The 12,646-nt window shown below is 59.1% G+C and overlaps 1 protein-coding gene across 3 annotated transcripts in view; it reads right to left on the bottom strand.

The window, feature by feature from the left end:
- Nucleotides 1-12,646, bottom strand: part of DNMT3A (DNA methyltransferase 3 alpha) — an 87,024-nt gene that overhangs the window by 32,372 nt on the left and 42,006 nt on the right. For 2 of the 3 annotated variants that reach the window (XM_053250306.1, XM_053250311.1), the window contains exons 5-7: nucleotides 10,775-10,821; nucleotides 9,612-9,758; nucleotides 303-335 (exon numbers count right to left, since the gene is read on the bottom strand). In XM_053250306.1, coding sequence (XP_053106281.1) covers nucleotides 303-335; nucleotides 9,612-9,758; nucleotides 10,775-10,821 — 227 coding nt within the window. The remainder of the gene's footprint in view (nucleotides 1-302; nucleotides 336-9,611; nucleotides 9,759-10,774; nucleotides 10,822-12,646) is intronic. The other variant, XM_053250321.1, reaches the window with a different exon arrangement.

Genomic DNA, 12,646 nt, shown 5'->3' with positions numbered 1-12,646 from the left:
CACGAGAGCGCGCAGCGGGAGGGGGCTCATGCACACCCAGCAGCACGCCCCGTCACCACCTCCACCGGCCCCCGGGGGCTGCTTTCAGAACCACGTCATACAGAAGCCAAGCACAAAGTGTAGAGTTGTGTGCAGGTGTGCATGAGCAAGTACCACTCTATGGCAGCGGGCAGACGCATGGGCGGAGGTGAATGCATGTCGGTGTGCGCGCGCATCCACACGTCCAGCACACAAGCCCCATATGATGAAGGCCACATGAGAGACAAGCCTCCCCCCCGAAACCCCAAAGGTGCGCCACGAACCTTGTCAAGCTGAGCTGCCGGTGGGTTATCGGTCTGTAGGAGAAAGGTAAAGGAGAGGAGGGCATTAGCACACACAGAGCCACAGCAAGGGGCACCTCAGAGGCAGTCCAGCCACAGCGGGGCGCACGGGGCAGGAGCCCCTCCTCCAGCTGAGGAGAGAACCCGGAGCCACTCCCTCTCCGGCGGGGCCCAGCGGCCCAGCACAGCCGGCCAGGACACACCACCTGACCCTCAGCCTCCCATCCGAGGTCGCCACAGGCCTTCTGCCCTGCCGTGCCCTTGGCCAAGATGCGCTCCAAAGGCAGAGCTGCTGCTGCCGCCGCCACCAACTCCAGGCCAGAAGGCTCTTGGCGTCTGCCCACAGCCTTGTTCGGCACTCATGGACCCGACAACCTTTCACGGCCCACAAGCCGAGAACCTCAACCCAGCTCACCAAGCACTCTCAGGATGTCCCTTCATCCCAGCACGTCCTCCAGCCAGGGAATGGTCTCAGGGCACAGCACTGCACACTGGGAGACTCAAAGACCCAAGGCAAAGACGAGGCCTGTGCACGCTAAGAAAATTCAGATTCAACCCCATCCGAATCTGACCATATCAGGTTTGGATTCTATGGGCTCTGGCAATATTGGAGCGGATCCGGAATTCAAATCTGAATTCCGACATAAATTCAGATCCCCCCCCCATAGTGTCCAATGGGGAAATCGGTGGGGGGAAATCACCAAAATGCCGGATTTCATATCTGTATGCACTTCCAATCCAAAAATATAGGGGGGGGGCAAAAGGAGCTAACCCATTTCGTGAAGGCAAAGGGCAGGTTCCTCCACATGCTGGTGGATTGATGGTCCAAGGAGAGTTTTCAGTTTCAGAAGTTTTTGTACCGTTCTAGCTTGAAACAAGCCCAATTTCAATTTTTAGACATTTTAAGACAAATTTGAAAAATTCATCAAAAAATCAGGGGGTTGACCCATAGATTTGAAATTTTTTTACACAGAGTCCTGCCAATGTGGACTTCATGTATGCTAGATTTCATAACTGTCTGTCTACCCATTCCAGGAATATAAGGGGGGAGGGAGAGATGAAGGCACAGGGTAGATTCCTCCACAGGTTGGTGGAATGGTGGTCCAAGGGGGACCTTCAGTTTCAAATGTTTTTTTGTAAAGTTCTGGCTTGAAACAAGCCAGATTTTACCATTTTTAGCCATTTTAAAAGATTTTTTTCAAAAATGCAAAAAAAAAATAAAAAATCAGAGATTGAAAATCCGGGATTATCTTAAAATAAACTATTGGGGGCTGGGGGTGGAGGCTGACTTCCTTCCCTACATGTGTGGCAAGTTTCAAGGCTCTAGGTCCAACCGGTGATTTTTAGTCCCCCCCGACCCCCGCGATTTCCCCATTCACCTCTGTGGGGGGGAAATCCTATTCCATTTTGCTAATTCTGAAATTCTGAAGTATTTCTGAAATACATTTCAATATTTCAGAATTAATTCCAACTTTACCGATTCAATTAAAAAAACACCAACTGATTCGGGTTTTACCAATTTTTACCGATGGTGGGCAATTTCAGACAAAATCCAAAATTTCGAATCTGAATTTGCACAGGCCTAGCAAAGACTTCTCCGTAAAAGCCCGTTCTATTTGTCCTGAAGAAACATCAAGAAGCTGCAGAGACCACAATAAGGGAAACAAGAAGAAGAAGAAGGGGAGATGGGGAGGGCCACCAGATGCCAGGATGGGAGAGAACTTGGGTACAAAGCAAATACCTGACATTGTGCCTTTACCGCAAGGAAGACGGCCCTGGAGAGGGGGGCCGGGAAGGAAGCCACTGCCCGCTGACCCTCCAGGCCTATACCACTTCTTTGCCCTGGGGCACTCTGCCTGTTGAAACTGGAGCCTCCCTGCTTCTGGCCATGTGGCGGCGGGTGAGGGTCTATTTCAGCTTGCAAACAAGAGGTGTGCCCTTCTTTGCCATGGCTGACTTGGGTGGGTGGTGCAACCCTCCCCTCCCCACCGCCCCCCTGCCCGGGGCATGCAAAGTCAGAACAACAGAGGCAACCAAACAAAAAAGATAGCAGTGAATAGGCAGAAGCCCACCCAACCTGTTTTCCAAAAGATGTCAAGCCATGAAAAAGGTGGGCGGGTGGACAGAACCATACTACAGCTGGTCTGCAGGCCTGGGGTCCAGAACTCACTGGGTGGGCATCAAGAGGCCGTGGGAGACAACCCAACCTACCTCGCAGGGTTGTTGTGAGGACAGCCACACTGAAGATGCCCTGAGCACTGTGGAGGAAAGGCAGGAGGCCCATGGGACTGGCTGGTAGAGAAGGGCCTCCCAGACGGCTTGGCCTGGTGAGTCCGAGGCTCGTGCCCCCGGGATGGTGCTCTGATGTGAGCACTGCTGGGGGCCACTCCTGGGCCAGGGAGGAGGCCAGGGGGGCTAGCGCTGAACCCCAGAGAGGGCAATGCAGGCGGGGCGGGAGGAGGAAAGGGAGCAAAACCCCAGGGATCCATCTGGAAAGAAGGAGCCGAGCGAGGAGCCCCAGATGGGCAGCCCTTCTGAGTTATGCGGGGGCCCAGGCACAGATGAGGCGCAAGCAGGACTGACCCCTGGAGGGGAGCGAGTCCAGAAGAGCCCTTTCCTGCAAACACAGCTTCGCAAAAAGCCACACAGACAGGCGGAGGAGATGGTGCAATCCATTCCTGGCGGGCGCTTCTGAAGGCCAGGGGACACTGGCCCCCCGACCGGACACTTGGGTTACCTCCCGCCACTGGAACATGGGGAGCTGCCTCCGTCTCCAGGGTCACTGGCAGAGAAGGGGCTCTCCCAGGCCTGCCTGGAGATGCTGCCGGGCACTGTTCCCTGTAAGGGAGATCTCCAGGTGTTCTTGACCCCAACTCCCAGAAGCCGCAGCTGCAACGGCCTTTGGCTGAGAATTCTGGGAACGGCACTCAACAGCCTCTGGGAATCTCTGTTCCAAGGGAAACGGCCCAGGACCTGCAGATTGCAAGCAGATGCGGCACCCCAGAGCTCTGGCTCCCGGGAGCCTCTGAGGTCTGGAGCCGTCTTCCCTCCAGACTAGCAGCCTGCTCTCCGCCCTGGGCCCCCTCCCTGGGGGTGCTGGGACACCCCAATGGCCTGCTAGGGACAAGGGGAGGGACCCCGGATAGAGGGTCCCTGTGCCGGAGGGAAGGGGGTGCCCTGCCCCGCTCCAGGGCCAAGCAGGACGCCACAGAAGGCCTCCTGGCTCCCTGCCTCTTGCCGGGCTCCGGGAAGAGCCTTCGCAACCCAGGCAAGCGGCCACCTGGGCAGGGGAGCCCAGCCATGCCCAGCGCTGCTCTGGGCCTGCCAGCCGGTTCTGCCCCCCGAGCAGGGCTGTGCCACTGGCAAGCCCTGAGAGCAGCAGCTGGGAGAGACCTCCCGCCCCGCCAGGCATCTGGGGGAGGCAGCAGCCGGCCCGGACATCCCCGTCTCTGTTGGGGGGGGTGCCGTGCAGAACTGCCAGGCTGCAGCGTCCTGGGACCACCGGAGTCCGCCCTCTGCCCCCAGGCCTGCAGCCCCGAGGCTGCCCGAGCTGTCTGCAGGGGCTTGCGGGCCCCGCTTGTGCGTTTCTGCAGAGTGGTGCCCCACCGCTGGAGAGGCCTCCCTCTCCCGGCCCCCTTCTCCTCTGGCCTCCACCCCGGCCCTCCATCCAGCACTCGCCTTGCCGGCCAGGCCGAGAGGGCCGCACCACAGGGGCCACCGTGGGCCCCCCTGCCTGCCTGCCTGCCCCCAGGTCCCGCCCAGGCTCCCCTTCCCAGCCTGCCCCCTCAGCCCCCAGGCCTCCCGCCCGCTCAGTGGACGCTGCCCTTCCTCCCTGGCCGCCCAGAGCACCCCCGTGGCCCCCCCGGCTCTTCCTCCACAGTGACAGCCCCCACCCCCCTTCACTAGGGACCACAGAGCCCACGTAGGCAAGGCGTTGACTTTGGACAGGGCGAGTGCCTTGGAGCGGGGCCTCTGGGGCCACCCACAGGGCAGGCGCGGCCACATCCGCCCCTCGCAGCCTTGACTCAGCCCCCTGAGATCTGGGCAGCGGGAATGGGGGTCGGGGAGAAGGCGACTCAGCAGCCGCAGCTGCTCCTCCGCACGAGCCGGGGAGGCGGCACCCAAGGAGGCAGCTCCGAGAGCTGCTCCCCTCTCCCCCAGCCCCTGGGTGTCTGGGGCACCCCCTGCCGCTGCCTGCAGGCTGGCCATACGCCCGGGAGAGCTGCACCGCAGCCACACAGCTCTCCCCGACGAACCGCCAGCCTGCAGTCACGGCTCTCGGGCTCGTTAAGACGCGCTGCTACTGGGACTCCGAGGAGCACAAGGAAGGCGCCAGAGGCTGGGAGGTGAAAACGGATCCCCCCCCTTCCACTCAGTCACGGGCTTCCAAGGCAGCCCCAGGCAAGTTACTTGGGAAGGCGGCGGGGGGGGGGGGGAGTATCTCCGTCCACGAAGAGCAGGCGTCACCAGAGGGACCACGGGGTCCCAGAGCGGGACAAGCACACGCACAGCAGCAAGGCAGGCTGACCCCGGGCTCTGGGGCAGACCTCCCCCCCCCCCCTCCGGCCTGATTCTGGGGGAGCCTCTTCGTGCTGAGCTGCCAGGAACAGACAAGCCAGCCAGCCGGCCCAGAGACCTCTTGCGGCGCTCAAGAGGCGGGCGGTGAGGCTTCAGGGCCACTCCTTCCTTCCCCGCAACCTGAAAACCAGCACCGCCAAAGGCCGAGAGCAGACGGAAGGCCCGAATCCCCCTGGCTGGATTTCTTGGTCCCCTTCTGACACAACGGGGGGGGGAGGGAGGGAGGGAGGGGACTCCCCGTGTGTCGCGCGGGAAGGAGCAGCAGAGACACAACAGCGGGAGGGAAGCCCTGGAGGGCAGGGGGCTGCCCTGTGCTCAGTGCCTTTCCAGCTCCTGCCTAGAGACCCCTCCTGACCTCCCCTGGCCTGCCACACCCCCAGCTCTTGAACAGACCCTGCTCACAGCCTCCAGCTCTCTCTTGGACAAGAAGCGTGACCTTTCCCTTCAGTTCCAGTTTTCCACACGTACAACAATGCAAAGCAGACCTTGGGAAATGAACCTCTTCCCCACACTTTGAAAAAGGAGAGGCTGGCAGTGCTCAGACCCCCTGCGCCAGGGCCCCACCCCGTGGGCCTGTCCCCGTCGGGCTCCCGGTGGCCAGGAAGAAGCAACCTGGGCCCTGGAGGGAGGGGCGACTGGGCCTTGCTGGTGGGAAAGAGCCCCAGCCCCCTCCCAAAACTCCAAGCAACCCACAAGTCTCCACCAGGGGAGTCTGCAGATTTGCCACCAGCAGACGGCAAGTGCTGGGCCGGGCCTGGGCGTCGGTGCAGAAGCACCAACAACCAACATAAGAACATAAAAACTAAACTATTTAGGATGAAACCCATGAGAGATTGTGAGGAGCTCCAAAAGGAGCTCTCCAAACTGGGGGAGTGGGAGACAAAATGGCAAATGCGGTTCAATGTTAGCAAGTGTCAAGTGATGCACATTGGGACGAAAAAAACCCCCAACTTCAAGTCTACACTGATGGGATCCAAGCTGTCAGTGACAGACCGCTAGAGGGATCTTGGGGTGGTGGTGGACAGCGCATTGAAAGTGTCGGCTCAATGTGCAGCAGCTGTGAAAACGGCCAATTCCATGCTAGGGATCATTAGGAAGGGGATTGAAAATAAAACGGCTCATATTATAATGCCCTTATACAAAACTAGGGTGCAGCTACACCTGGAGTACTGCATACAATTCTGGTCACTACATCTAAAAAGGGACATTGTAGAAGTGGAAAAGTTGCAGAAGAGGGCAACCAAGATGATCAGAGGCCTGGAGCACCTTCCTTATGAGGCCAGGCTGCAGCATCTGGGGCTCTTTACTTTGGAAAAGAGGCGACTAAGGGGAGACAGGATCGAGGTGTATAAAATTATGCATGGAGTGGGGAGGGTGGGCAGAGAGGAATTTTCCTCCCTCTCTCACAGCACTAGAACCAGGGGTCACCCCGTGAACCGGGAGGCTGGGAAATTTAGGACCGACAAGAGGAAGTTCTTCTTCCCACAACGCATAGTTGATCTGTGGAATTCTCTGCAGCAAGACATGGTAACAGCCACCAGCTTGGATGGCTTCACAAAGGACTTCGATCTGCCCTCCATGAATGTGTCTACCAGTGGCTACTAGTCCTGATGGCTATCGGCTACCGCCGTGTTAAGACGCAGAATGTCTCCGAATCCCAGTTTCAGGGGAGCAGGGGCAGGAGAGGGGGACTGAACAGGTCTGCAGAATCAGGCCCAAGACCTGTTTAGTCCAGCACCCTGTTTCCCACAGTGGCCCACCAGTTCCCTGAGAAGCCCACAGGCAAGAGGGGAGGGCACTGGTACTGAGAGGCATCCTACCTCGGAGGCTGGAGGTGGCCCACAGCCACCAGACTAGTAGCCCTGGATAGACCCCTCCTCCATGACCAAGTGGGGCATGTGAGCAGACTTGGCGTCTCCAAGTACAAGTTGTGTGGGTGGGGGGGGGGGGCGGGCACAGGCTGCCTGCTGACCACGCCTGGCCCAGCCTCCCATTTTTCAAGATGCAGCTGCTGCTGACTGGAGGACCTTGCTAGTAAATCTAGGACCAGCAAACGGAAGTACTTTTTCCCACAACGCATAATCCACTTGTGGAATTCTCTGCCATGAGATGTGGTGACAGCCAACAACCTGGATGGCTTTAGGAGGGGCTTGGACAACTTCATGGAGGAGAGGTCTATCAACGGCTACTAGTCGGAGGGCTACAGGCCACCTCCAGCCTCAGAGGCAGGATGCCTCAAATACTAGTTGCAGGGGAGTAACAGCAGGAGAGAGGGCATGCCCTCAACTCCTGCCTGTAGGCTTCCCAGCAGCATCTGGTGGGCCACTGTGTGTGAAACGGGACGCTGGACTAGATGGGCCTCCTGGGGGGGCCTGATCCGGCAGGGCTGTTCTGATGTTCTTAAGCTGGGTCTGCGTCTCCTCAGCAGAGAGTTGGCCTTTCTCCGGGCTTCTGCAGCCTGGCACCTAGGGGTTCGTTCATTCTTGGACCCACAGAAAAATCAGGCCTGGAGCCAGAGAGCTTGGAGGTGCTCAGACGGAACTGGAGCCGGGGACCTTGGACAGGCCTGCCAGCCGCGGCTCATCCAAAGGAGCCAGCAGGGCACCCAAGGAGGCGCAGCTGCCTCTGCTTCCCGTCAGCAACTACTCGAGTGGCTCCTCTCTCTCTCCCCACCCTGCCCAAGAGCTGCGCTGCCTGCAGGCTGGCCATTCCTCAGGTAGAGCTGTGCGCTTAACCGTATAGCTCCACCTACTAGGACTAGTACGACTAAGATTTATCTACCACTTTTCAAAAAAGGTTTGCAAAATGGTTTAGACAGAAAAATAAATCAATAAGCAAGAAGAGGATTCCCTGACCCAAAAGGTGCGCCATCTAAAAAGAAAAACTTGGCAGACACCAACAACAGCCCCTGGAGGGATGCTGTGCTGGGGCTGGATGGGGCCAGTTGCTCCCCCCCTGCTAAAAATAAGAGAATCGTCATCCCCTTGAAAGATGCCTCTTTGCTCAGTGAGCAGGGGTTGGCCTCGGATGCATGGGACAGAGGAACACAGAAGGCTGCCTTCTCCCGAGTCAGACCCTTGGTCCGCCTAGCTCAGCACTGTCGGCACAGACTGGCAGCGGCTTCTGCAAGGTTGCAGGTGGGAGGAGATGCTCCCAGGGAGGGAACTTGGAGCGGCCCCATCTCCGGAGAGAAATCTCTGGCAGTGCTCATCACGCATGACCAGGGCGGACCCTGCTTAGCAAAGGGGACGGTTCATGCCCAGCTCTCCTCCTCGCCCCACTCATGGGATGCTCAGCAGCACCACTCTCAGGCGGGCTGGGGGAGAGAGCAGCAACCCAAGCCGCCAATTTTGGTACCCCCACCCCACCCCCCCGACCTAACGAGCTGCCACGTCTGGAGTCACACACACACACACACCCCCCGCCAAATAGAGGGTGGCCGGAAGAAGCCAGCTTTGCGTGGGCTGCCCCCCCACCCAGCGCCCTCCTTCCAGACTCCACCGTGTGCTGCTCCACCTGGGCCAGGCGGGCTCGAAGGAATCGTGGGGCGACGGGCCGCAGAGTCCCCCTTGCCTGGTCCACGTGTTGGGCGGCAGCCCGGAAGGCGTGGGGGGGCAGGAGAAGCAGCCTGCCCGTGGCCGGCAGGGGAGTCATCACAGCCGGAGGGAGAGGGCCTGCCCTCCACTCCTGCCTGTGGGCTTCCAGCGGCATCTGGTGGGCCACTGTGGGAAACAAGAGGCGAGACTAGATGGGCCTCCTCCTTGGGGGGCCTGATCCGGCAGGGATGTCCCGATGTTCCAGTCCAGGAACAGCATCGCTGCCTCTTCTGGATGGCAATCCGGGCCTCAGCCTGGGGCTCCTTCAAGAGGCCCAGGTAGCCAGAGGGGCAAGCCTTGGACTGGCTTTGGCTTGTGCCCCACTCCTGCTGAGGTCCGACTTGGCCACGGCGATGCATGCTCTGGCCACCTCCAGCATGGACTACTCCAGTGTGCTCTATGGGGGCTGCCCTTCAAGCGTGTCTGGCAGCAGCAACCCGTCCTAAGCAGCCGGGGGGGGGGGGGGCGGGCAGGGAGGAGGAACCCAAGGAGCGGCGGGGGGGGGTCCCCAAGGAGGCGCAGCAGCCTCTGCTTCCTGGCAAAGCTGAAGTGGCTCCTCTCTCTCTTCAGTCCTGCCCGGGAGCCACACTGCCTGCCGGCTGGCCATTCTGCAGGTCGAGCGGTGGAGCTCTGCAGCACTCTGCAAGTGCCAGCCGCTTCCTGCCCTGGCCCAGGGCCAGCCCCCTTGGACAGCCATGGCTCCCCCCCGCCCCCCCCGCCAGTGCTCCTGGAATGGGAGGTTGGGCAAGCCTCGTCTCTCCAGCCCCCGCCCTCACAGAACTAGCCTTCCCAGGGGAGCACCAGGCCTTGGCCTTCCGTGGAAAGCCCCCCCCCACGGCCCCAAAGCAAGCCCAGCGATTTGCAAAGCAACTCGGGGATCAGGGTCAGGCCAGGGAGGAGCGGTGGAGCTTGGGGAGAAGCAGCAGCCTCCACCCCGACCATCCTGGGCGGGAGAGGCAGTCGAGCCCCGGGGAGAGCTCAGCAGCCCCCTGCAGCCCCGCAGCCTGAACAGAGGCCCAGGGGGTGGGGTGGGGGCATTCACCAGGGCCTGCCCCCCCCGCCCCCGCCCCGGAGGAGGATGCCAGGGGGAGACGCAGCCGGCGCTGCTCCAACTCACCTCCCTCTTCCAGCGGGCCAGCCACTCGTCCCGCTTCCGCTTGCTGATGTAGTAGGGGTCCCCAGCCTGGAAGGTCAGGCGCGGCATGGGTCGGGGGCGCAGGCTCGACTCGCAGCCCAGCCCCCCGCGCAGGCGGCCTCGGGATCCCTGCAGGCGGAAAGAGAGAGCGGGGAGAGGTGAGGGGGGGCGGGAGGGGCTCAGGGCAGCCACATCACCAGGAGGGGCGCGCAGGCTGGCCTCTGCCGTCCAAAGGGCAGCGTCTGAGCAGCAACCCCCGTGTGCCCCGGCGGGCCATTCCTACCAGGGGGCGGGCGGGCGGACCGTGGCGTGCCCTGAATGCCACCCAGCCCCCAGAAGCCACGCTCAGCCTCAAGCCTTGCCCGGCCCTCCTCCAGGGTCTCCCAATGGCTTCTGCAGCCAGAGGAGCTTCCCCGGAAGTGGGGAGGGAGGCCCACCGGGAGGCCCAGGGGCTGAAGCGACGCTTTGGCTCGGCAGGGCAGGGATGGAGGCCAGTGGGCTGAGTGGGGGCTCTGGCAGCAGCACGGCCGGGGGCCTGGCCCTGCAGGGCTCCCGGAGTCCGCCCAGCCCAGCCCTGGAGCAGCCCAAGGCTGAGCGGCCACCCGCAGAAGCACAGCACTGACTGTCTGGAACCCGTGACTTTGCAAGCCTGCCCCCCCCCCCAGCTCCCTGGGACAACTGTCCAACTTTTGGGAAGCTAGTTTTGCTCTTTGGTAATGGTGGTGGTGGGGAAGATAAGGAGACGAAAGCACACTTAGCGCAATAAATGTGCCTACAGTACTTTGAAGTTTTGTTTTTCCTTTGATTAAAGAGCAGGCGGCCTGCGTGAAGCATGTGGAGGGTGCAAGGCAGACGACCGAGCCAGTACGGCTGGCCGAGGGGCTGCAAGACTGGACGGGGAGGACAGGCCGTAGCTCATCCCAGTGAGCCCCCCCCGGGGGGTGGGCAGGGGAGGAGACAGGCCAGGCTGCCCCCCTCTCTCTCTCCCCCCGCCCCCCCGAGGGCTGTGCTGGCCGCTCGCTGCCTGGTGAGTCGCTCCATGGGAGAGTGCGGGCTCTGTGTCCCTCCCTCTCTGCGTGGGGGCAGGCAGACTAGCCTTGCGAGCCACCCCAAAGGGTGGCCTGGGTGCGCCCCGTCGTACTTGCCTCCATCTTCAGCGAACTGTAGTGGCTTTCCTCCTTCTCGTCTTTGCCTGCAGACAGAGAGAGCAGCGTCAGCGCAGGGAGCCCAGGAGGACCCGCTGGAGTGCTCGGGGGGGGCACGCCGGTGACGGCAGGGACCAGACCCCCTCCCGCAAATGCACCCCGTCCCAGACGGCCCGTGGCCCCCACTGTGGTGCCCTCACGTGCTGGACGAGGACAGGCGTGGGTCTGGCCACACATGCAGCCTGCACAGCGAGCCAGCTCCCCACATCCAGCAGCCGGGGGAGCGGCTTCCGCTGCAGCCAGGGCACAGCTAGCCCAGGGCGGTCTGCGCTGACAGGCAGTGGCTCTCCCAGCCCTACCTGGGCATTTCCGGACTACGAGATTTGCAACGGTTCAAATGGTGCTAAGTGCAGTAGAATTAGGCAGCAGTTTCAAACTGCGAGCACAGTGGCTTTGATGCAGCTTTCTATGCAACGTGACAGGGTTTGGGCGGTCTGTACTGCCCGCCACTGCAGCGGATTTTCCAGGCAGGAGGTGTCCATATTCCACCTGGATCGCATTCACTGCCCCCCCCTCCATTTCCAGCCAAAAGGGTCGCGGACGGGGTGGGGAACTGCTCACACAACAAACTCTTTTTAAAAAATAAATAAAAATTCAGTGCTTTTGTGCAAAGGTGCAACAACTTTCATCTTTGCGCAAGAAGAAGCACCAAACACCAGCTGGGTGCGAGAATAATGGGATCAAAAGCCAAGGGTGAAAGTGGAAATGAAACAGAGCAGAAATACATTAGATATATTTGTAAAAAGAAAAAAAATGGCTTTACAGATCAGATTTCAGAGACAAATGTGACCGAAACCTAGCGCTGAAGGCAGAAATTAAAAACTGAGAGGTGACAAGAAAAATATATTGTGTGGTTTTACATATCAGCAGATCCTCGATCTGCAGAATGAGCCAGCAAATCCACAGTGTGAATGTGTCCCCTGCCCAAAAGTCTTAATGAAAAACATGGAGCAATTGAAATCAAAAGCCAAAAGCAGATGAGAAAAGAGCTGCACCCCTGCACATGAACTCACACTGAAAAATTAATTTAAAAAAATTCTACATGAGCGCCAACATTATTCATTTATTATCAGATTTATATACACCACCTAATATAGAAATCTGTAGGTGATGTACAGAATAAAAAAGATAAAAATCATAATAAATAAAAACATATTAAAATTTAAAATTTGGTATCAAGTAAAAGCCTGGGAAAATAGGTACGTCTTCAGGTCCTCCTAAAAACAAACAGAGAAGGAGATGCTCTTATTTCAGCAGGGAGCTTAGTCCAAAGCCCTGGGGCAGCCCCAGAGAAGGCCTGGTCCCGGGCTGCCTCCAAACGAGTTGGTGGCAACTGTAATTGGACCTCTCCAGATGATCTTAATAGGCTACAGCGTTCACGACAGAGAAGGTGCTCTCTTAAGTGCCCTGGGCCTACGCCGTTAAGGGCTTTATAGGTAAAAACCAGTACTTTGTATTTCATTCAGAAACATATCGGCAGCCAGTGCAGTTCTTTTAGAATCGGTGTTATACGGTCCCTTCGGGTCAACCCAGAGACCAATCTGGCTGCCACATTCTGTATCAATTGTAGTTTCTGAACTACGTACAAAGGCAGCCCCATGTAGAATGTGTTACAGTAGTCAAGCTTGAAAGTTTAAGGTCATTTGTCTCCAGAAATGGACATATCTGGCGTATCAGCCATAGCTGATAAAAAGCACTCCTGGCCACGGCCTCAGCCTGAGAAACCAGGGAGAGTTTGGGATCTAGGAGCACTCCCAGACTACGGACCTGATTAGGGGGAGTGTAACCCCATCCCGAACAGACAGATCTAAA

The sequence above is a fragment of the Hemicordylus capensis genome, chromosome 1 (genome assembly GCF_027244095.1).
Source record: "Hemicordylus capensis ecotype Gifberg chromosome 1, rHemCap1.1.pri, whole genome shotgun sequence".
Lineage (NCBI taxonomy): Eukaryota > Metazoa > Chordata > Lepidosauria > Squamata > Cordylidae > Hemicordylus > Hemicordylus capensis.
Note: the sequence above shows the minus strand (reverse complement) of the source record. Positions and strands in the feature narration are given on the sequence as shown.